The sequence below is a fragment of the Mastigoproctus giganteus genome, chromosome 1 (genome assembly GCF_048544385.1).
Source record: "Mastigoproctus giganteus isolate SK-2022 chromosome 1, ASM4854438v1, whole genome shotgun sequence".
NCBI lineage: Eukaryota > Metazoa > Arthropoda > Arachnida > Uropygi > Thelyphonidae > Mastigoproctus > Mastigoproctus giganteus.
The window spans coordinates 5,589,945-5,616,318 of NC_143575.1; the positions used below are offsets into that span (position 1 = coordinate 5,589,945).

General features: G+C 38.2%; 1 protein-coding gene across 2 annotated transcripts in view; it reads left to right on the top strand.

Moving 5' to 3' along the window:
* Positions 1 to 26,374, top strand: part of pea (ATP-dependent RNA helicase pea) — a 358,942-nt gene that overhangs the window by 273,600 nt on the left and 58,968 nt on the right. For both annotated transcript variants that reach the window (XM_090371271.1, XM_090371265.1), the window contains exons 20-21: positions 11,619 to 11,759; positions 21,308 to 21,520. In XM_090371271.1, coding sequence (XP_090227397.1) covers positions 11,619 to 11,759; positions 21,308 to 21,520 — 354 coding nt within the window. The remainder of the gene's footprint in view (positions 1 to 11,618; positions 11,760 to 21,307; positions 21,521 to 26,374) is intronic.

Consider the following 26,374-nt stretch of genomic DNA (forward strand, 5'->3'; position numbering starts at 1 on the left):
GCAGAAGAAGAATCTCCTTGATCTGAAAACTTCTGTACTAATTTGTTTTCTTACTTTAGTTTATTAAAATGTTCCACTACGATATTTGCTTTCTGTTTGTCCAGTTAAAACAGTAATTTAAATCTTATTTTAAAACAATTAATTTATTAATACATACATATTAAGAAATGACTACTTACATGATGGTCACGATGTTTGGATACCCCAGACAAACTGTTCTTTTGCTACCTGGGAGTCTAAAATGCTGATGGAACTAATATTTGGGTGACACTCAAGTCAAGTGGACATAATTTCGGCAAAGTCCAGATGGTCTGTGACAGCCAAATCCTCTGCTTGCACCTTCACAATGGTGGGACTGTTAGTAATCCTGGGTATAACACCCCATGCACATGCGTACTGTGGGTGACCACCCAGTTCTGAACGAATGTAAGCAGGGGTCGAGGTGTGGTGCCTACACGACACAGAGGAATGCTGCCTCTCTATGTTACCAGGCAATATTAGGTGGTATATGACTCTCATCAACCGATGCAATACCACCACTTTGTTTATTGGAGGCTTGAAGTGCTGCTACACTTATATGTGGTGAAACTCTGATTTCTAGGCAAGATGATATATCTCTTTTGAGGATTACCCTGACTTCTAATCTCTCTTGACACAAGCATATTACAAATATTGCTTCCTCTGCATCTAAAAACCTTGGTTCTCTCTCTCTCTCTCTCTCTCTCTCTCTCTCTCTCTCTCTCTCTCTCGTTGTTGTTACTTTTCTTCCAAACACCTGTTCACTCTGTACAATCGCAAATCTGCCCTACCATGGAATATTGTTCCCACACCTGGGGCAGTGCCCCCAAAACCTCTCTCAGGCTTCTAGATTCCATTCAGAAGTGGGCAGTTAGGTTAATTAAAGACTCGTCGCTTACAGACGTTTTTCCACTCTCTGTCTCATAAATGTTCTGTTTCTGTTGCATGCCTTTTCTATAGATACTTCCACGGGCACTGTTTTTCTGAATTGACTTCCATGATTCCTGCTCTCACTTTCAAAACAGTCCAAACACGTGCCACCACCAGCCAACATCCATTTACTGTCGAACTTCCAACTCACAGAACCAACTTTTCATCTTCCTCTTTTATTCATTCAACAGCCGTTTTCTGGAACAACCTTCCTTCATATGTATTTCCTGAAAATTACAATCTACAGAAGTTTCAAGTATAATATCGACAAATATCTTTTTTCATCTTCTCAACCGCTTACCAATTATAGATTCTAATACCTCTCTTGTTTGGGGTTTTCATAAAAAAATAATAATATATGGAAAATAGTAGTAGAAGTAGAATAGTGGCATGCAATGCAAGAAAGCAAGCGTATGAGCTTATGCAACATCAGCCAAAAAAAAAAATTTACACGACCGTTCCCTCTAAATGTTTATTCAGTTCCTCCTTAAATTTATTTATCCTATCAACTTCCACAACAACAGATTCAAGTTTGTTCTAGCAATTAACCACCCACTGGCTAAAGGCAAATTTCTGCACATCTATTCTACATCTGTCTTTCCTCAATTTGAATTTATGCCTCCTTAGGTTAGTAACATGAACAAGTGGAAGAATCCCATCAGAATTCAACGTTCTCAACCCATTCAAGGCCTTATACACCTCAGTCAGATCACCTCGCAGGTGTATAGTCTCCAGCCACTGCAATTTGCAGAACTTAAGCCTCTCTTGGTAAGAGGATCCCTTCATTCCCCTCAACAATCTTGTTGCCCTTCTCTGTACATGCTCAAGCAAATCTACATCCTTATTAAAATTAGGCCTCCAGACCTGTATGTGGTACTCAAGGCACGGCCTGACCATTGCCTTATACAGAGGGACAATCACCTCCTTTTCCCTGCTAGCAAAATTCCTGTATATCCTTGACAAAACCCCATGACCTGCTCTTGCAGCCTGTCTGCATTGTTGAGAAAACTTGATATCTGACTGCACATTACTCCCAGGTCTTTTTGATTTTCTACCACCTTAAGTGTAGTACCACACAGTTAGTATGGTATATGGGTGAAGTAATCGTTCCTCTGGGATTACTTCACCCATATGCAGTACTTTGCATTTGTCAATTTTAAACTTCAGTTGCCACTTCTCAGCCCATCTTCCCAAATTTTCTAGATCCTGTTGTAGTAGCGCACTGCCATTACTGTCATTAACAACCCTGCCAACCTTTGTATCATCTGCAAACTTCGATATTAAGCCTGATATACCTTCATCAATATCATTGATAAATATACAAAACAACAGAGGACCCAACACCGAATCCTGTGGGACTCCACTAATAACATTAGTCCATGAAGAGCAGCACCCATTGATTACCACCCTCTTCTCCCACTCAACCATCCTTTTATCTATTGTAGCAACTTACCCTTAATACCATTCTGCTCCAATTTGTACAGTAGTCTTCCAAGCTCAACAGTGTTAAAAGCTTTCCTGAAATCAAATTATATGATATCAAAATTATTTTTTGCATCGAGTTCCTTTGTAACCACATCATAATATCCTATCAAATTTGTCAGACAAGACTTTCCCTTAACAAACTCATGCTGTGTCTGAATTATTGCTGAAGTCTTGTCTAGATGATCCTGCAATGCATCATTAACCAGTGACTCCATTATGTTACCCGGAACAGAAGTTAAACTAACTGGTCTGAAATTACTCATGTCACCCTTCGATCCCCCTTTGTGAATTGGGGATACATTTACACATCTCCAGTCCATGGGGATCTCTCCTGAGTCCAAGAATGCTCTCATAATTATGGCTAAGGGTTTGCTTAGTTCCTTTGCCGCCTCCTATAATATAACTGGATAAATCCCATCCACCCCAGGTGCCTTTCTTATGTTTAACTTCAACAATTTCTGCTCCACTTTGCTCTCAGTTATTACAAAATCATTAAGCACCCTGCTACAATTTGATAACCTTCTGGTATTCTCAATCCTTAATAACTCCTCATATGTGAATGTAGATGCAAAATACTCATTCAGTTTTTTTGCTATCTGACCAGGATCATCAACAGTCAAACCATCAATATCAAGTGGACCAATCAGATTCATCCCCTTCCTTTTAGAGTTTATATAAGTTAAGAAATCCTTGCTAGTTTTCTTAGCATCCTTTGCCAAAGATTTCTCGTAATCTGCCTTCGCCTGCCTAACTTCCTTTGTGACTTGATTAAAGGCTAGCTTATATCTCTCATAGGCTTCTGTGTCACCTGATAATTTAAATGCATCCCATGCATTTTTATTCTCTGCCAAGAGTCTCATTAGTTCATTTGACAGCCATTTGGGCCTAAACCATGAACAGTATTTCTTAATAGGTATGCAACTTTTAGTAGCTTCCACGATTAATTCCTTGAATGCTTCCCACTTAGAATTTGTTGTTGGTAACATCATCAGTTGATCCCACTGTACAGAATTTAAAAGCTGTGAGATCAATGTAGTCACTTTTACGGAAGCAAAAACCCTTTCCTTTACCCTTGATGGTAATTATATCTTTACGTAAATCCCACATCAGTACACTGTGATCACTGCCACCTAGTGGTTCCTTTATCTGCAAATTCTTAATACACGAATGATCAATGCTGATAACCAGATCAAGAGTATTACCCTCTCTGGTTGCCTCTTGAACATGCTGCTGCAGAAAACTATCATCCTATAAATCCACAAGAGTCTTACTAATGTGCGAGTGACCAATCACAAGTTCCATTCAGTATCTATGAAGTTAAAATCCCCCATTATAAGACATTCTGATTTACTAGCCCACTCTATTTCTCTGTACAATTGTTCATTTTACTCATTCGAGCCTATAACACACTCTTATTTTTGCTTATGTCACACTAAACTGACTCATCAGTGCACTGTCAACTGTGAAATATGCGCTTTACTCAAAGCTTAAATAAAACCGGCACTCACCTCATGATCCATTCAGTTGCATGAATTATATAAAAAAAAGGGGGTAATGAGAAGGTCTCAGATTAAAAACTTAAATAATAAGTTAAAAATTAAAATTTAGCTCAAAGGTGCACTGCATCCTCCTCTAGCTGTCAGTTTTAAAACGTAAAACTATAAAGTTATGTTTAAATGAGAATAAGGCCAATAGTCATGAACGATGGACTTTCATTAAAAACGTCTTCAGTTGGCACTAAGGAAATGAAGGATATAGAATCGACATGAACTTTAAGTATCCGAAATGTTTTGCTGAACACATATTTTAATGCGCACAAGATTCCAAATTGGGAAAAGGGAAGCCGGAAGTTTGGTGTGAAACTGGCACCATTCTATAATGAGAGTTTTGCATTGAGGGAGCTTGTAGCTTGAATTTAATTTAATAATGGTAATTGCAGCATCAATTGAGGGGTTATAGTTGTGAGGATGCATGTATTGAGAGAGCTCCGTGGTTTCCTTGACGTGTTTGGAAACTATTAATGTGGTAGTATGTGCTTGTATTTGCGGTGGTGGATGATCCAAATTTGTTGGTAGTGCTCCCGATGTAACATGCATTGCAGTCTGACTGGCAATTGACTAGATAAACTATATTATTAATATCTCCCGTGTCGTATACATGGGTTTCTTTGTGTTTGTTAAAGTGAGTTCCCAATTTGTTGTAAGTGTAGAAAATTAAGGAAATATCTGTGTTAGCAAAGACCTGACGTAAACATCTGGCGATTTGACGGTGGTAAGGGAGGACAACACGAGTATTTGAAATGTTAGGATTTTTTATGACAGGATTGTTAAGGTTATGAATTTTATCCTGGACTGTTAGAATAGTTTGTTGAATTAATTTGACTGATATCTTAGCTGTAAACTTTTCCTTGAGGTGTTTTAACTCAAAAGCCAAATGGCAATATTTTAAGGCATTAAAGACTTGATTATAAAGAACGGATTTTTTTATACAGAGGGGGGTGATACGAATGAAAGTGTAGGTATTTGCTTGTGTTTGTTTTGTACTTAGTAGGTTTTTGTACCATTGCCCATATTATGTAATTTTAAGTTGAGGAAATTAATTGTTATTCGTTTCTAATTCCAGGGTATATTTTAATCTGGGATGTATTGAATTAAACTTAATAAAAAGATTGTTGATGGTAATTTTTTGTCTCCAGTTAATAGAACGTCATCAGCATAGCAGATGTAGAATTTGATATCTGCTCGAAATGATTGGAGAGTTTGATGTTCTACAGTGGCGAGATATATTTCAGATGGGGGGGGGGGGGGGGGCTGATATTCCAAGACCCATAGGGAGTCCAAATATTGGTTCATACACCTGATCTTGGACATGTCTAGCTTTGATCAATACAGTAACAAGATTTAAAATGCTGTCAATATTAAGTGAGGTGCGGCTGGTTAAAGTATTATCCAAAGTTAGAAGATCGCGTAAGGCTTGTAAGGTGTAATTTAGGTCAACATTAGTATATAAGGACACTACATCAATTGATGCTAACAAGTCATTATCAGAGATCGTAATGGGGTTTATGCTTTCAAAAGCTTGATGTGTATTATAAACTCAATTTAGAAAGCTTCATGAGAGGAGAGATAATCTTTACCAGGAAGGAAGATAAATTCGCAAAGGCGGATTTGCTGTAAGAAATAATCGGGCGTAATGGGTGGTCAGGTTTATGGAGTTTGGTGATGCCAAACATATGGGGTAAGATGTTATTACGGATGTCAATTTGTTGTAAGGTATGTAAATTTATTTCATGGTTAGCTTCCTGAGTAAGATGTCTAGTTTTTAGCTTTGAACTAGTCTAATTTGGTTAAAAATTATTGTATAATTTTTAACTTGTGATTTTAGTTTTTAATCTGGGACTTTCTCATACCACCTTTTTTTTTTTATATAATTCATGCAACTAAATGGATCATGAAGTGAGTGCCAGTTTTATTTAAGCTTTGACTAAAGTGCATATTTTCTGTCTTAACTTTCGGCATTCTAAGCTCTTCCTATTTTTGCACATATTTGCACCAATATGACTGGTAATGAAATTCTCTCCTTACTATTGGAGTGGAATTCTGTCCTTACTATTTTTACCCCCTAAACATTTATAACCTTTAAAAGTCAGTTTCTTGTACAGCAACCATTTAAAAATGGACGTGTTTCATCAATGTTGAAGTCTTCTTTGATTGCAACTCCACTTTCATCAGAAATAACTTTTTCGAGTAAGCTATGGCACTCTTTAAATTTGTCCAGTCAACCAGAACTGGCTTGGAATGTTTTATGCCACAGAAAAGATGCATATTGCATAGCCTTTTCTTTTATTAATGGCCCTGATATCGGCACGCTTTGGTCTAGAATCAACTTCATCCACTTAAAAACTGCTTCATCTACATCTTCACAATGGCATAATTTCGCACGCTTCCTTCTGGGTCCCATTTCCTCAAACAGTTTGAAAATCGAAACACAGTTATTTAGAATAGTAAACACAGTACTGGCAGAAATACCAAATTTTAAAGCAATTTCTTTCTTTCTTTTTTTTTTTTTTTTTTTTTTATGCCCCTAGCTACACTATTAAGCACTCCCACTTTTTCACACTACACTCAAGGATTTCCTCTTAGACCTGTAAGCTTACTTGCATGGCAGCCTAAAACAAAACTGATTTGGGACCACTTGTACCTACCATGTAATCAGAGACAGGTGAAATTTAGTGAAAGTGTAGATGACTCATTTCTTCGAAACAACAGATGAATGTCCTCAATAAAGGAAAATCACTCTCTCCTAATTTTCTAATAGGATGCTTACGGTAGAAAACAGGTTGACCAGAGCCAATGTCCGCGTCGGGAATATACCTTAATCTTTGCCAATGGCTGTGGACACATAGATAGTAGTTTACCAGTGAGACTTCTCGGTACAGTAGTGTATAGGTTTTAGTTCTTCTTTTTTGCCATTTTTCTTGTTTGGCCAGTTTCCTCCTGCAGGATTTTACTGGTACCACTAAATTATAGAATGTTTTAACTCTTAATTTGTGGAATTAGTGCGAGGGTGGCTCAATAAAGAATTGTCCTGACCTAACTGCAGAGGTCCTAGCCTGTTGATTTTGGGGCAAGTTTTACTCTGTCTCTGCATAGCCACTGTGCAGATTTACACATTTTTCCCATCAATGAATAAGGCTACGTATACCGTTTCTATAGAAGTGGTGAGGTTGGTCTTTGAACCATGACTCTGTTACAGAAATGAATGTGTCTCGTCATTAGGGAAGTGGGTCCGCCATAGAAATGATTTGAGGGAAGGAAACAAGAAGTCCGATGGTGCAAGATCAGCTGAGTAGGCTGGATCGGGCAGTATTTCATATCGACAAGTGGCCGCTTGTGTTGTGCAATTTCAGAAGTGTGAACTGGGGAATTGTTTTGAAGCATTCTCACGCCTTTTGCACAGCTTGCCATGCTTACATGTTTTGATTTTCTCCCGTAATTTTGTGAGGAAGTTGTCATAATAGGCACCTTTAATTATTCTACTTTTCGGCAGGTAATCAGTCATTATTACGCCTTTCTCATCCCAAAACACTGTCAGCAAGATCTTTCTTGCTGACGCTTTGACCCTTGCCCTCTTGTGGGGTAGAAAACCATGATGTCGCCATTCCGTGGACTGCTTTTTACTTTCAGGGTCAAAATGGTGTATCCAACTTTCGAGAGAAAAAGTCTTCCTCACTTTTTTGACACAGGGCTCAACAACTCTTGTGATTTTTGTTGTTGATCAGCTTTCTGGAAACCAGTCAATAATCGGGGAATCCGTCTTGCACTCAATTTCCATAAATGCAGTTGTTTCAACAGAGCCCACACTAATCTTCTCCTCCTGTGACAATTCACACACAGATATCCGGCAGTCTTCCATGATTAGCAACTCCACTTTTCTGATCGCATTGTCATCAATGGCTGAATGGGGACGACCTGGAATAGGCTCAGATTCTACCAATGTCCGACCACACATAAACTGTCTATGCCAGTGCTTCACAATGCCATAGGATGGGGCTTCATCCTTATATATAGCAGTCATCTCCTCATGGATTTCTTTAGGAGATTTCTCCTTCAAGAACAGATACCGGATTACAGCTCTGTCTTCAACTTTGTCCATGATGCTACTTCATCACACGTTCAGCTCTGTAAGAGGGGAAAAAAATTAAGACATACTGAAATTTTACACCTTTAGTACAGAGATATGTATGATGCCACACACACACACACACACACACACACGAAATATCATGACTCTGCGATATGTAGAAATAGGTGAGGACGATACATTATTGAACCACCCTCATAGCTAAAAGCTAAAGATATTAAAGGAAAATCCTTTTAGCTGTTAATTCGTGCTTTTTACAGTATCAGCTTTACTGCCTAAATTCCAGAAGTGCGAACAATGTATATCCAGGTCTCTCGAAGCCAGTTCGTTATATGGAAATTTTTTTTGTTATATGGAAACTATTTTTAATGTAATGTCCAAGGGGAAATCAAAAAAGTTTGCTACATAGAAAAATTTGCTTTTTTATGAAAGTTTGTTAAAGAGAGGTCCGACTGTATTTTGAAGTTAATGAAAACAATTATAACACACTTTACACTTTATTCATTTTATTGAAAGTACTAACTTTATTCATTTTATTGATTGTATTTGACTAGACTACACTGTCTAGTCAAAACATAACTGCCATTGTGTTTTGGCATTCGGCTTTTCCTCCCCACATGGGTGGCACCCATATTGGCATACAGTCCATACAGAGTACTTGATCAACATGGGCAAGGGACATGACCTGACGAACTTCAAAAAAGGGATGAATGTCAGGTACTAGTTAAAGGGTGACAGTATTACAGAAACTGCAGATCTTGTGGTATTTTTACAACATGCTGTAATCAAGGTTTTACAAGAGGAATAATGGACAGAGTAGCAGTCACCGGACCAGTGGCAGGTTCCCACTCCTCGTTGATGGTCACAGTGAACGTAGTAAAGGTACCCATGCTTACTGCCTTTAGGTGATATCACTTACTTTAGGTGCCATGCCAAGGACACCCAAAGTTTGCATCTCTGAACAGCATCATTGGACCATTTATGACTAAAAAAAGTTGCCTTTTCTGATGAATCACATTTCCTGCTATGCCATGTGGACAGTAGTGGAGGTGTATGAGAAATTGTGGAGAGGAATCATTCTGATGTCTTGCTGCCACCTGTCCTTTCTGGCTACAGTGCTTTGGTATAGGGGTTATCCTAGGAATCGCCTCGAGCCTCATAGCTTTAGACCACACTCTGAATGCTAAAAACAACTTATCCTTTGTGGCTGATCGGGTAAACCCCTTCCTAGTGACTGTCTTCCTAGATGGCATTGTACCCTGCAATGTTGCTGGTATTGCCAAATATGAAAGTTACTTTTGGGTGCTACTTTAGCCACTGAATTCTGGATATGATTCCCATAGAACATCTATGCAATTATGTGACTTGCGAGATCTGTTATTTGGATACTTCATCATGGACTGCTGCATATCTACAGGATGCAATCCTTGCAACATGGTGTGATATACTGCCTACAATGTTCAGAAGCCTTATAGAGTGCATGCCTCACTGTATGGCAGTGGTATTGCCGACAAGCGAAGGCATACCCTCTTTTGGATAGATGGTCACAATGTTTTGACACTGTATTTCATGTACAGATACGTCAGTGCAATCAGTGCAGAATCAAAGCTAATTACTGTCCCTTGACTAAACAATAAAATTATGGGGAAACATATCTGAATCCTAGGTTGAATTTTTAAGCAAGTTTTTACAAACTGGAATGTCAAAAATAATTTTTTTTATATATAAAAACCCAAACACAAGAGGTATTAGAACCTATAGTACTTAGTATCGTGCTTGGGTTGGAGGTTGAGAAGAGGAAAGAAGATATTTGTTGACATTAGACTTGAATTTCTGTAGACTAATTTTCGGGAAATACGTATGAAGGAATGCTGTTTCAGAAAACGTCAGTTGAATGAATAAATGAGGAAGATGAAAAGTTGGTTCTGTGAGTTTGAAGTTGGACAGTAAATGGATTTTGGCTGAGGGTGGCACATGTTCAGACTGTTTTGAAAGAGACAGTGGGAAATATAGAAGCCAATTCAGAAGAACAGTGACCATGGAAGTATCAGCTGAAAAGGCATGCAGCAGAAACAGTGCGTCTATGAGAAAGCGAGTGGAGAGACTCTGTTAGAGAGGAGTCATTAATTAATCTAACTGTCCTCTTCTGAATGGAATCTAGAAGCCTGACAGAGGTTTTGAGGACACCGCCCCAGATATGGGAACAATATTCCATGGTAGGGCAGATTTGCGATTTGTACAGAGTGAACAGCTTTGGAAGAAAAGTAATTCCAAGAGCGAAAGACAAAACGAAGTATTTTAGATGCAGAGGAAGCAATATTTGTAATGTGCTTGTGTCAAGAGAGATTAGAAGTTAGGGTAATCCCCAAAAGAAATACAACTTGCCTAGAAATACAACTTGCCTAGAAATCGAAGTGTCACCAAAGATAAGCATAGCAGCAGGAGAATCCTTTTTGTGAGATATAAGAAAGGTGAGTCCACTTGACTTGAGTGTCAATTCCGAATATCAATTCCATCAGCGTTTTAGACTTCCATGCAGCAAGTACAGCTTGTCTGGCATATCTGAGAGCTTGTCTCTGACAACCTCAAGGACCTAATTGATGATGTAATTGCAGTATAACCTCCTCTTATTTTGAGGACCTATGGCAACATTCCATCATCATATGCAACATGATGGAGAGTGCCAAATATCATAGTTATGCACTGAGACACTGCTTAATGGTAGAGATCTATGGTTTGCAGGTGCATACATTTCGATGTGGCAAAGAAAGATATGATCAAATAAAAATTATTGACCTGTGTCCAGTAATTTTTATTTGATCATATTATTATTTTATTAGCAGTTTTTTGGAATGTGGAGCTTAATTCACCTCAAAGGTGTATGACGTCTGGAAAACTAACAAACAGGGCATATCCATATAGAAAATTTCTAGTAGACACTAGAAATTGCCTACTGTTGCATCTGATCGCTTCCTTTCAGTTACACAAGAAATTTTTATGTTTCACTGAACCTTTTCATAAGTCTCTTGTCATATTCAATGTTGTGAAAATGCAACTTGTGGGATTAATGGTGTAGAAAATATTCTAAAGCATGGGTTAGTTGGATTTGCTGTTTGTTTTGCATAGTAGACAAAATGCCAACTGTATTAGTAGTATGGAAGACTGTGTATCCCTGTTATGCCACTTCTTTTTCTCAGAATGATCGACACTTTAAGGACAACTGCCATTCTCTGACATGCCAGATTCCCCCTCCCCAGAATATAAGTTGAATCATTATACCTTACCTCCACATTCACTGTAGTCATGCTCTGATGTATGCAGGTTATTATTAGCACACAAGGTCATTCAGTCTTGTATGGAAGCAAGGTTTGTAATATTTTAGCCACTATGCTTATTGTTTAACAGGGAACTATTTACTTATATTTTAAAAATCTAAGAATAAACGGTATATAAATTAGTAATATTGTAGTCAAGAGATTAATATTCATTTTTGTGCTGCATTATTAATGTAATGAGTATAACCTTATAATTCATCTTATCAGGTTGTCATTGCAACAAATATTGCTGAAACATCTTTAACAATTGATGGCATATATTATGTGGTAGATCCAGGATTTGTTAAGCAGAAGGTCTACAACTCAAAGACAGGAATGGATTCCCTTGTTGTTACTCCAATCTCTCAGGTAATGCTGAACTTTGTGTTTACACTAAATAGAAGGCCATCCGTGGCCTATATCTTTTCCTGCATGTTCTGCCACAAGTATACACTCTGGATGTTTAATTATGCTATTGGGAAGTTTTATTGTTCCATTATTTTTCACTTGAACCATTACCTCCTGGTACCTGTAATCACAGGAAATAATGCAGTAATTATTATTCAAATATTTTATATATAAATACATGTGTATAGGGCATGGTATCTGAGTGTGGAAACCAAATACCTGGTTCCCACACCAAGATGTACAGCAAAAACTTAGAAAAAATGAGTTTTAATTCAAGACATTTAAAAAAAAACTGTAACAAGAACTTTACGTTTAGGTAATATGTGCTCTAAAAGTGACGCAGAAATATTTAAAAGAGAAAATATGGTATAATATATCATGGAATAATTACATTAATATAAATATGTTAGAGGAATAATTAAGGAGTATTGCAATAAAACAAATCAGGAGCATAAGGATTTACTTAGTTATATTTTATTGAACTTGGGCGTGAACTTTTTTGAACTTTTATTGTTCAAAATCATATTTTGAACAATAAAAACCTTTAAAAGTTAAATTTAAGTTAAATTTACAAAAAAGTAATGGCATTAATGGTTTTGCATCCATTCAGTTTCATCCAGCTGAACAGTGAATATTAACAGAATGAAGTACTCTTCTGAACACTTACTGTAATTATTGTGCTGTGTTAAAACTGTATTCCTGGACAATAAATTTGCATATCTGAAAATATTCTTTTACCATTTTCATTATGCAAACCAAAAAGCCAGATCATTTTTCATTTCCCAGTATTGATTTTTAAATACAACTTCTTTGGGCAATGACTATCACAAGATCTCCAGAACCATTATCATTCCTGTTTCATTTCTTCTAAAATGAAGTTTTTAAGCAAAGAAAACTTGACTAGATAATAAATAATTTGGTGCACCAAACTTGCATACTTTTTAAAAGCATTCCATAAATTTGAATTCATTGAAGGGTTTAGCCTTTTGGAACATTCAATTTTTAGTAATTGCTTATTGATTATGCCAAGCATGCATATTATAATAATATAGAACGATACTTTATTTGATGGTGATTCTAAAATAACTTAACAATAAATTTCAGTGACTTTTCTTTCACGAGAAAAAATGCCTTTCATACTTTTAAAATTTTGAATACTTGATTGATTACTTGTTAAGAGTTTGAATGTATTGATAACTTTTTATATGTTACATCTTCTAAAGAAGTAATCTTAAGAAATAAATTAAGAATTTATTTCTTAAGAATAACATTGAAATGAAAATAACATTGCATCCTTTGGCAATATCAGTGGAGATTGCAAGACAGATTTTCTCACCACAGAATACAGGCGGATGCAGTGCAGGATGGTGCAGTGAGTGCACTTAAAATCTGCACCACTAAGACTGCTTATAGATAGAAGAGAAGACAGGGAAATATATACCCAACTCTCATTGTTATTTTCTTGGAATCAGCCATTGGTAAACATATGTGCATAAGTGATTTTCCAGAAGTAGAATTGTGATTGTCTTTTATAAATTCATATTTGGGAGGTCTGGATTAAGATTGAAAATATAGTCCTGAAAATGGAAATGATAAAAATTGCTGGGTAAAGCAATATGTTTAAAATTTTGGAAAACCAGGACATTTATGCATCTTGCATGGAATGATTTGGCAATAAATTTCCCAGATTGGTGCTGTTATGGTCATGTTTGATGAGTTTGAAAATAAATGGAAGTGGTATGTTGTAGTACAGATTATCCAGTAGGCTGACAGGCTGCAAGTAACAGCCAGTTTCATTAGTAGTATTAATGTTCAGGGTCATGATTTTACAGTGGAGCAACAAATATCACATTTTACTTTAAACTGGAAAATCTGCAACAGAAACATGAAATGTTTCTGTTGCATGGCATCGTATAGATCAGCCGTCCATTCTATTCTCCCAATCTAGCACCAGCAAATTTCGTCCTCTTTCCCTAGGTGAAAATGCCCCCAGAGGAAAGAGATTTTGAGGAAATAAAAACTTTTTAGAAGTAACAAGTGCATTTGATCAGGTGATGATTACTTTGAATAAAAATAAAACCATTTTTGAGCTCATTCACTTTTTTTTTTTCCTAGTCTGAAAGCTTTAATTGCTTTGTATTACTGTATTTTATGCCATTGATGGTTGAGTAGTTTTGCTGTTCCTTATCTGTTTGTAAAGATTATTGTCCAAGTCCATCCAGTGATGCTAGAACTTATATGATAGTTTTTCAGGTGATGTACAGTTTTCTTTGATTCCCCCCCCCCTTCCACCTTCTATCCTTACATTTTGAGTTGACTTAAAGAACACAGGAAATGAGATCATTCAGGTCTTAATTTTAGACAAGACTTCAGTTATAGCTCGGACACAGCATGGTTTTGTTAAGGGGAAGTCTTGCCTGACCAATTTGATTGGATATTATGATGCAGTCACAAAAGAACTGGATGCAGGGAATAGCTTTGATATTATATACTTGGATCTTAGAAAGGCTTTTGATACTGTTGCACATGGAAGACTGCTACACAAATTGGAGCAGTGTGACATTGGAGGCAAATTGCTGCTATGGATAAAGGGGTGGTTGAGGGGGAGAAGACAGAGAGTGGTAATCAATGGACACTGCTCATCGTGGACTAATGTTATTAGTGGAGTCCCTCAGGGCTCAGTGTTGGGTCCATTATTGTTTTCTGTATTTATAAATGATATTGATGATGGTATATCAAGCTTAATGTCCAAGTTTGCAGACGATACAAAGGTTGGCAGGGTTGTCAAGGACACTACTGACACTATGCTGCTGCAACAGGATCTGGAAAGGTTGAGCAGATGGGCTGAGCAGTGGCAAATGAAGTTTAACATTGACAAATGTAAAGTACTACACATGGGAAACAGCAACCCCAGAGCAACGTATCAACTCTGTGGTACTACACTGACAGTGGTAGAGAATGAAAGGGACTTGGGGGTGGTTGTGCAGGCAGATATGAAGTTCTCTGAGCAGTGCAGACGGGCTGCAAGAGTAGCTCATGGAGTATTGTCAATGATATACAGGAATTTTTCCAGCAGGGATAAGGAGGTGATTATTCCCTTGTATAAGGCAATGGTCAGGCCACACCTAGAGTATTGTATACAGGTCTGGAGGCCTCATTTCAAGAAGGATGTAGAGCTGCTGGAACGAGTACAGAGAAGGGCAACAAGATTAGTGAATGGAACAAAGGGGTGCTCTTACGAAGAAAGGCTTAAGTTTTGCAAATTACAGTGTCTGGAGACTAGGCACCAGCGAGGTGATCTGATAGAGGTGTATAAAGCTTTGAATGGTTTGAGCATGCTCAATGCTGATGGGATTCTTCCTCTAGCTCAGAATAATCACCTGAGAGGACATAAATTCAAATTGAGGAAAGACAGATGTAGGATAGACGTGCTGAAATTTGCCTTTAGCCAGCGGGTGGTTGGTTGGTTGGTGGAACAGACTTCCATCCCTTGTAGTGGAGGTTGATAGCCTAAATAAGTTTAAGGCTCAGCTGGACAGGTATTTTGAACGAACAGAGGGGTGAAGTGGAAGTGGTTTTTTTTTTTTTTTTTTTTTTTGGCTCATGCTGCATAAGCTTGCTTTCTTGCATCAAATGCCTCTACTAATGCTAATGCTAATCAACTCACCCTGATTCCATGATTTTCCTCAAGCATTTTCATCCAGAAAACAAACAAACCAACCTTTACTTTATACACAACTTAGTGGAAAAATGCACCACTGCCCCATGGCCTGAGCTGCCTCATACTAATCTGAACTTCTCAGGTTTTTTTTTTTTTTTTTTTTTAGCTATTATAGGAGCTAGGTATTAGAACTTAAAATACATAGTAACATGTGGAACGTACTCTGCATTACAAATGGAAGTCACATTGAACTATAACTATCTGAGCTAAAACTTGAAGTGTTTTGCTACATTCTGACATTTAAAAATATTGTGTACGTCTTCTAAATAAATTTATATAAATTTATCCTCTAAATAAATTTATATACACTTTCAAAGTTGTAAAGCTGTTTTTGTATTTGTGATATGCTTATACCAAGAGAGAGAGAGAGAATTAGAAAGTAATCCTGATAGAGATGTGTGATCTTGCCTAGAAATCCAAGTGCTGTCGAAGATAAGCACAGAAACAGAAGAATCCTTTTTGCGATGTATAAAACAGCACTGAGTTTTAGAGAGATTAAAATTAAATAAGTTTACCTTACCCTACTAAAGAATTACATGGAGATCAACATTGGTAGTGGATATTCAGAGAATTTAAGCTGTTTGTGCAGCGCAGGGTTGCTTCAGAGTGGAAAGTAGAATGTAGTGTGCTATCATCCACAAAGCTGTAGATAAGATTTCCAGTCAGTGGAAGGTCATTAATATATGAGGAAAAGAGTGGGGGAAAGAACTGAACCTTGGGGTACACTCGCATTAGTGGAGAAGTTAAGACAGAATGGTCAGCCTCACTGCAGTGAGCAGTCAGAGAGAAAACTCTGTACCTAGTTACAAAAAATAGTTGGCAGTCCACAAAATGGAAGCTTATTTAGAAGGCTTTGCCAAACATGATCAAAATCCTTAAAAATATCAAGACAAACTGCTTGCGTTTTATAAAACAGTTCCATTCGATCTGTTCATAGATGGATAACATCATCATCATCATCATCAGCCATTTTCAATCCACTGCAGGATGAAGGCCTCTCCAGCAACTTTCCAGTTCCTTCTGTTTTGAGCACTGGCCATCCAGATGGATAACATTCACTAGTATATCACCAGTGGATCAATACTGATGGGATCCATTTTGTCAATCATTGATCATATAGAAGGTTTCTAGATAGTTTAGCCATTGGCACTCATTGAATTTCTCCATTACTTCAGAAAGAGTAGAAGTAATTGCAATTGCAATAACAATAATTGGATGGGAGGGATTTGTCACCCTTTTTAGGAACTGGCTGGATATGAACAAATTTTCAAGCAGAAGGAAAAACATCATTGGAATAGAAAAGTATAAATAGGCAACACAGAAGAGGAATAATTTCAGGAGCACAGGTTTTGAGTACAAGGGGAGAAATACCATCAGGACCTCGAGCTTTCTTAGCATCGAGATTCGTCAAAATCCTTCTGACATCCTTTTGACAGAAGACCACAGGAGGCATTGAATGAAGTGTACCAGAATAGTAGGACATGGTTTACCAAGATCATCAATACAAGAGTTAGAAAAGTAGAATGCCAGTAAGTTGGCTTTTTCTTTGCCTGAGGAGACATTATAACCACCAGGTTTAAACTGACATGGGAGTATAGATGAGCAAAAGTTGTGGCCAATAGCTTTTATAAGAGACCTGAATTCTCGACTGCCATTTGGATGAAAAGCAAGTTTTTTTCTCTTATCATGTTCAAAATCTAGTTTGGATTTATTAAAAACTGCTTTACAATTCTTGTGAGATTTGGATGAGAGGCAATTGTGATTTGCAGAACAGCCTGACACTTCTATTGGGAAACTAAGATTTAGATAATAGATAAGATTTTAAGGTGTGTGGCGAATAAAGGATTTTGTCCCTACAAGAATAATTTCACTGAAACAATCTGAGCAAACATTGAGATCAGAGGATTTAAAACAGTAATTCAACCAAGGAAAAAAATAATAGAAATCTTGCAGATCATTCCATTTCACATTCTTTTAATGCCAAAAAACACGGGGCTGAGAATGGCCATGAGAGAAAGTCTCCAGTGGAAGAGACCATCACCAAATTGTAACGTATGGTGTTTAGAGGACCATTCACCTTGACTCTGTACTTTGAAGCGTTGTTTGTGAGAAAAAGATCAAGTGCATTGGGTGTGTGATTATGATTGTCTTGTATTCTGTTAGGTAAACAAACAACCTGTGTGACATAGATAGTAATTGCAAAAATCTCAGCATCTCTTCCAGTTGGGGCTGTATGATTAGAAAATTGCAGCCAGTTCGAGTTGCAAACGTTAAAATCACCAAGGAAAATTACTTCACTGGTAGGAAATCTTGGACTTGAGGAAGTCTAAGATTTCCAAATGATTAGTGAAGTTGGAAGGACAATAGACACAGCAGATGAATTTGATAAAGTGGATTAGAGAGATTTTAAGCCAAAGAAGACTGAAAGGGGCAGATTCCAAATTACTAAGTTTCTGACAGAGAATAACAAAGTAGAGACATGCACAATTACCACCTTTTAAGTGAAAGGAATTGTCAGCAAATAATTAAGACAACTGAGATGAGCAGGTTGAGGCAACTCCAATAACTGAGATTCCGCCAGAAAAAGTGAGACTTGGCAGACTATATATTGTTTGACCACTTTGAGAAGAACCCTGTCAGTCATTCTGCCTACGTGGACATGAAAGAGTTCATTTTTGTTTTGTTATTGTGAGCACTTGCAATGCAGGGTTGCTGTAAATGCACACTGATGGTAGAAACAGAACTTCACAGAAGTACTAGCTGCTTGCATTTGCAAACCTACACTTATCCAAACTGAAATGAACTATTTCATTTCCATGGTTGCAGAATGATCGACAGGACTCTTATGGTGGTTGGATAGCAAGTGGAAATGGACATTGTTGAAATTGGAACTGAGACCACATATATTTGTGAAATGAATGATGTCATCTTTGTGAGGTTTACACGTTTTTACAGATAAGTTTATTAGTATCAGTAGATAAAGAATTCGGGTGGGGGGCATGTTGTATGAAATAATGAAATTTTTGAATGTGTACACAGCAAGAATATACCCAGCTCCTTGACATAACATGGCATCGACAATGCCCTGCATATACACACCACTTAGATTCCCTCCAGTTGCTATCTTGCAGAGTAGAGACAGTGAGATTAACTCTAGCTGATCCAGGTGCCTTCTAGAGAATTCCCAATAGGTTTGGTCTGGTCAAGACCAGTGTACTATATCTAAAGTTCAATATTCCCATAACTCTTCTCATAATATTCTCAAAACTTTTGCCTTCATAAAAATAAGGTAAGTGTTCTGAGAGCCATATCTTTACTGTCACTCCTCCCATCCTTTTTTTTTTTTTTTTGACAGACATTGTTTTATTTATGTCTAACATTTTATAAAATAAACTGGTGTGCAAAACTTAAGGACCAGTCAGGTTTTCACCTGTAGCTTCTCATAGGAGTGGCCTGGATATGGGAAAGGCATACCAAAGGAACCTCGTGAGGTACAGAAATGAAGAAAACAAAAACGGTACATAGCACTGGCTGCCACGATACAGATGCATCACTGCCAAAGATGGAACAAAGGGTAGAGGTAGTTCTCAGTAGGAGATATGGTTGGAGTGTTGTGTAGCGACCGGCACCTGGCTCTTAGCAGATAAGAAGCAGAAACACCAGGTAGCTGCATCTTGCCCCCCATCCCTGCCATGAGGAGGTGGCCAGGATATACTAACGTCTTGCTCACATCAGTTGGGACTAGCCCGAGCTGACAGAAAAAAAAAAAAAAGGAGAAATTGGAAAGGGTATAAGTTGAGATAAGTATGGGAATTGGTCTGGGTTAGGAAAGAATAGTAAAGTGAGGGATCAACAGATGAATCCATCAGAAAACAGAATAAATAGAATATGATAAAGTGTGATCACCTAAATACAGCTGTTTACTGTGTTTAGATGTAAACAGCCATGTGTAAATGAATCAATGTGTCAATTGAATCTCTGAATCATACTGCTGTTAAAAAAAACTGTAGTATTGATTCATCTGAAATTTGGAATTCATTTCTACACTGGTGTGCAAATTTAAGGACCAGTCAAGTTTTCACCTGTAGCTTCTCATAGGAGTGGCCTGGATATGGGAAAAGCATACCAAAGGAACTCGTGAGGTACAGAAATGATGAAGGAAACAACACCGATACAACAACAGAAACAAAACGGTACAGAGGGACTTTATTCAAAAAGGCAACATAGCACTGGCTGCCATGATACAGATGCATCACTGCCAAAGATGGAACAAAGGGAAGAGGTGGTCCTCAGTGGGAGATGTGGCCACTCCTGATGTCGATGCAGGCTTTGAACTGCCTGTCCATACTTAGAACAATGTTGTTCTAAGTATGGACAGTTCTTGCGGTAACATCATTCCTCTGTCAGTGCCATCTTCAGCTGGTGAACATTTTCTGGTGGGGTATGAACGTGCAGCTAGGCGTCTCCCCAGAGCGTCCCATATGTGTTCGATGGGATTTAGATTGGAGGAATGGGCCAGCCAATCCATACGAACAATGTCCTCACTTTCCAAAAGCATATCAACAGCTGTATTGCAATGGGATGTGGCGTTATTGTCCATAAACACGAACTCGGGGCCAATGGCACCTCAGAACAGACCCACATGGGGAAGGATTACCTCAGTACAGTAGCGTGTACCGGTTACAGTACCGCCTTCCAGTATCTGGAGTTGTGTACATCCATCCAAGATACAAGATAATGCCTCCCCAGATGAGAAAACCTCGACAGCCATATAGATCCCTTTCAGTGATGTTTGCAGGGTGATACCATTCCAGCCTCTCGCCAGATCAGCTGACATCCAGAATCGCTGCTGAGGCTGAATCTACTCTCATCAGTAAAGAGTACCTTACCCCATTGTGCTGCCAGCCTCTCGCCAGATTAGCTGACATCCAGAATCGCTGCTGAGACCGAATCTACTCTCATCAGTAAAGAATACCTTACCCCATTGTGCTGCTGTCCAGTCCTTGTGTTTGATGCACCACTGTAAACAGTGTCTCCAATTGGCAGGTGTTAAAGGGCCATCAGGCAAACAGTCCACCTTTGTGGAGTCGCCTGGCCACAGTAAATCATGGTATCCTGCATCCTGTGCAGCTGGTTTGCAATGGATCCCGCTGTCTGGTGTTGGTCCATCTTGGCCTGTAGGAGTATATAGCGGTCATCATTGGGCATTGTTTTTCATGGATGACCACTACTGGTCCTTCGAACAGCTGTACCTGTCGTTCTGAAGGCCAACCACGCACATGAGACAATGCTATGGGTGATACCGAACTCTGCAGCCATACTCCTCACACTTTGAGCTTCCCAATTATTCAACCCCAGGTAAAGTCATCCAGATGTTGGCTACTGGCTATTTCTTTGTCTATAGCACTCTATGAAACCAATCGAATGTCCATAACAATTGTGCTCACCATTCGGTAATTTGCTCATAACTGCTGAACTGCTGCTTTTATCTGTTTATGTGAGCTCTCTCATCACAATTCAAATTTTTGCATGTGCACCAGCTTTCTACTGAATGGCCACAGTTATGCAAATCGCCACAGGCTGTTTCATTTGATTTTGTGGTTGTAACCTTTAGAAATAGTGTTGGTCCTTAAGTTTTGCACACCAGTGTATAATTTATTGGTACGGTTGATGGATTAACTCTGCAAGTGGAGCTTTAAAACTTTGAATCGGGAAATTATAAACTACCGAAAGCAGGTATAATGTATCAACTATTCTAATAATTGCATTCATTTTAATTATATTATAGGCACAGGCTAAACAAAGAGCAGGTCGTGCTGGTCGGACCGGGCCAGGAAAGTGCTATCGTTTGTATACAGAAAGAGCATATAGAGATGAAATGCTAACAACTCCAGTTCCTGAGATCCAGAGAACAAATTTGGCATCCACTGTACTTCAGTTGAAGGCTATGGGAATTAATGATTTGCTATCTTTCGATTTCATGGATGCTCCTCCTACTGAGGTAAGAATGACTAACAGAGTAGCCTTTTATGTTACTTTACTGTCAAAGTTTACACTTCTTGTGTTGCCTGTATATATAAACGCATAATGATGTGTTTATATATACAGGCAACCCCCATATAACACGTTAATTCTACAATGCTGTTTCGCCCTAACATGATTGATAAATTGCAGAAATCCTCACGCAACACAGTGCTTATATAACACGGTTATAGAATTTTGGTAAATCTCGCATAACGGTACTTTTGAGGTTTTGTGTGGGGTAAACCCTGCTATTATGTTGGATGTCATTTTTCAACGTTTCCACTCTTTTTGAATCTCTGCTGTTGATTCGCTAGTCAAAAAAAAATTATTTGAGAAATCCGTGTATTTTATTTTGTCGGAGAATTCCCATGTTGCATTCTGTGCTATTGAACTTGTACTTGTTGAACTTGTGGAAAAATCTAGATTTTAAAGTTTTATTATTATTAAATAGTACACCAGGCCATCCAAAAGATTTAAGTCATCCAAATGTTGAAGTTATGTTCCTACTGTCACAGTTGTACTGGGTTAATACAACTTCTTTCATTCAGCCGTTAGATCAAGGCATTATATCCACCTTTAAAACTCATTCCAACAGTAAATCGTTACAATGGATTTTGGAAAAAATTTATTCTGAATCTATTGAAGTAATGGAGGCATGGAAACATTTCTCAATTGTGGACTGCATCAGAATCATAACTTTATTGATTGAAGTAAAACCGTCAACGTTAAATGCATGTGGGAAAATGTATGGCCAGAGTCAGTTCATTCAGGAAATATGGTTGAACTGGCAGAAAACGAAATCGGTGTGATAGTAGAACTTGCTACATCGGTAGGAGGGGAAGGTTTTGATGGTATGACTACTGAAGCTCTCGTGGGTAGCACAGTTCATAGAATTGCCCTCCTCCCCACACTGGCTGGAAAAGACGAGAGTTCAAATCCTGTCGATGAAGGGAGGAATTTTTATGTGTCTTTTTCACAATGTGGTTAAGTTGCTCAGGCGAGGGTAGCATGGTTTTTTCCTCCTGGAAGCTCTGATTTTTTTTGTCCAGCAAAACAAAAAAATGACCTCAGGACACAATTTATAGACAATATATGCGGATTAACATCGCCTTAGTTGCATGCTCCTAAAAAAATAAAAAAAGATGTGATTACTGAAGGCAGTTCAAGAATGGTACAAATACTGGTAGGAAAAGAAGCCGGCATAGTGGATTTGGTGCAAATGGCATTGGAGGTAAAAGCAAATCAATTCAGATGATGATATTGCAGATGAAAATTCTAAACTTCCAAATTTTACACTAAAAAGCATAAAGGAAGGCATAAAGTTAGCTAAGCAGTTAATCTTATTTTTTGAATGCAGATTCTTGAATGAAAGGAGCCCAAAGTTCAAAAGGGAGCTTCAAAAATGCTTAGTTCCATAAATTCACAAAGATTTATCAAGCAAAAGCAAACAAACCCAGATTACTAATTTTCTTTAAAGAGAGCAGAAGATACGCAAAATCTAGAATAGTATATTTTTGTTAGTTTTGCAATGTAACCCCCATTTTTGTACTTTTTCCTAGTCCCGAGTAACACGATTTCGCAGAACACAACATTTTACAGGAACCTAATAACCAATTTATACAAGGGTTACCTGTATATAAAATTTTTGTAAAAAAATGACTTGGTTTTAAAATCCATGATTTTTTATTCAATCATTTTGCATAATTGCAAAACCTTTAGAATAGAACAGTGATATTAGTGATCTGTAAGCTGTTTATTTAATCCAGAATAAATTAAAATTAAGTTATATTGACACAGAGTTTTGTTTCCATGCCACTAAATCGACCGACAAGGTTACAGTCACATGCGGTGGCGGTGCAAGAATTTGCTTGTTAAGTCCTTCAGTTTTTATGTTTAAGTATGAGTAACACAACAACACGTTATACTCTTGGATTGCCAGAAGGGAGCTCTTTCCAATTTTCATTTCGCTCTTTCAGGTGAAGCATCTTTTTACATTTTTAGTATCTAATATTGCTTGTCTATATTAGATATATTTTAGTATCCAATATTGCTTTGGCTCGTTGCATATAGCTCTTGAACCACCACTGTTAAGATAATTCTCATACAAGGTCAAGGATAGCCCAGGGCAATAGAAAGAACTTCTGTAAATAATGCAATAATCAGCATCTGTTGCTGTTTACAACCCACCTCCAAAAGAGTTAACTAAGGGTGAGCATTGTATTTCCTTCTCCCTCATAGTGACAATGGCTGAAGCTAGCAGCACGTCCATTGAAAAAATATGTAGCGTATGGCTAAAAGCTGAGATTCTTACAATTAAATGTATTATTTGTGACCAGTTTTTTGGAGGCTGCTGCACCTCCTTGAATATTAAAAAGCTTAGCAAAGCAAAGAAACAAAATTTTATTTGCCTTTCATGTGCAAAAAAACAAGACAGCTTGAAAGAATCAACTGCTCTGATAAACGCGGTTGAAGATATTCAAACTACAGAGCAAATTTTGTCTGAAGTAACAGAAACCCCCCCCTCTTTCCGCAAGGTTCTGGACCCTTTTTCCCTTCAGTCCTCCAGTGATCAACCAGATGTGAAGATTAGCATAGCAGTCAATTGCTCTCTGCATCATGAGGTCAACTACATGCCCACCACTCATAACAAAGCCAGTTGTCAGTCCAGCTGTTTGGCAAGTGGAAGTGCCACTCCGAATATACAGGAAGATGGAGCAGACAACTGTCAGAGCTCTGCTGCCTCAGAGGCTCCATCCCTCTCTTGTCCGGAGATTCCTCATGCCCCATCATCATATCCTCCTCAATCTGCTTTCATTTCAATGACTGCTGAGCAAATCATCAGCGAAAACTTAAAAGAGAAAAACAGGATAGCAGAAGTATCCTACAGACTGCAGGACTCCAGTTCCAATAGTATTTCGCATTCACCTTTGCCAGAAACAAGTGGCAACACCTTGAATGGTACCCACATTACTGGTAATAATGTCTGGCAGTGTACAGCACCTTGCTTTTCTAATCGCAAGGGTTGCAGTACTGACGTTCGTAACACATCCAACCGAGAATTGAATAGGCTGGCCAAATATAATATTACAGCCGTTCCTATATGAGAGAAGATCTTTATCTCCAGATTAGGCCCTGCAACGCAGCCCAGTAGCATCAAAGACATGTAAAACTGAGTTTGGATTAACAGTATGAGTTAAACAATTAAAAACGAGGCATCCTGCTTACACCTCATTTGTTGTCATGTGCCTAATGGGACAGTCTTTGTTGCTACTGAATTTTCAGGACTGGCCGGCAGGGTCACTGGTCGAACCATACAGGGATAGGTGGATGATAAAATCAAGATCAAATAGCCCTTCTGAAACGTCACAGTATCAACCAAATTCTTCTCCCCATTCTCTGAGACAGGGGATTGGCAGCCTGCGGTGTTTTTTCCAGAACGTTTGAAGCATTTCCAACAAGCTTCCCATGCTACAAACATGCATGATGATGGCTGACTTTGACTACATTTGCCTTGTTGAAATGTGGTTACGCAGTAACAGACAACTAAACATTCTTGCTAATCCACTTGGATACAAATGTGTTGGCACTGGAAGAACTGAAAAACGGGTGGAGGAACCATGATCCTGTATAAAGATGAATATCAATCTACAAAGGAACACCTCTCCAAATCAGATAATTTTGAAGCCACCTGTGTTACCTTTTTCAATGGGAAAATAAAATTACAAATCTGTCTTATATACCTACCTCCTGAGCACATCAGAGATTCAAGAAATGAACTCCTTGCATGGCTTACCGTTAACCTCAATCCAGCTGTAGATACGATCCTGTTAGGAGATGTTAACATGCCAATTCCAAAACATACCGACACAAAAAGAAATCTTGACTGTTCTTGCACAACTAAATCTGAAACAGCTGGTTACTCCAGCAACTAGAGGGAATCAATGGTAAGATGTTGTCTATTACAATACACTCAGCATTAGATTAGCAAACAACTTGTTTCGCTTTAAGTCAGACCACAATCCCATATCCGTAGAGACCACACCCAATGTTGCTGGAACCAATCAGAAGGACGGCGAAAATTTTAACGCCATGCACAGAACGACTTTTTCTTTGAAATACATCAAGCCAAACATCATTCTCAAAGAACCTCGAGAATACAAATGGCAAGAACTAAGCACGAAGCTGGCAGACGAAGCTCTCCAGCCACTGGCCCTAACGCTCACAAAAATTACCTATGAAGGAGCATCGAAGGTCATAAGGATAACTGGAAAATCCATAAACTGGTTTAATCCACAGATAAAATGTCTTTCGTAAAAAGCAAAAACTTTACAGGAAGTGGCTGACGACAAGACATCCTAATGACTACATTCTGTACAAAAAAGAGAGTGCTCACTTTATAAAGGTGAAAAGACAAGCCCATTACGCAGCTGTACTATCAAAGCTCAAACAAGGAAAAAGGATCGTTGGTGATAACAGAAAAAAGGGTCTCGTGACTGCCGAGGTCTTTACCGAATGGTCCAAGAAGACATTTTTACAACCTCCCACACCCAACCAATTAGCAACCAAAGAAAACAGGAAGAGAATAACTGACCTCCTTCACCGAATCGTAGAAAAAGAAGAATCTGTTTCAAACTTACTAGGAATGACACCTCTAACAACCATCACAATTACCAAAGAAAACCTCATGAAAGCCATAAATGAACTTCCTAATAAAGCAGCTGTTGGTCCTGATAACTTCCCTCTTTTCGTGGCAAAAATCAGCAGCCCTTACATTATTGAGGTGTTGCATCACACTTTCAATCAAATCATTCAAAAAGATATGGAGGATATG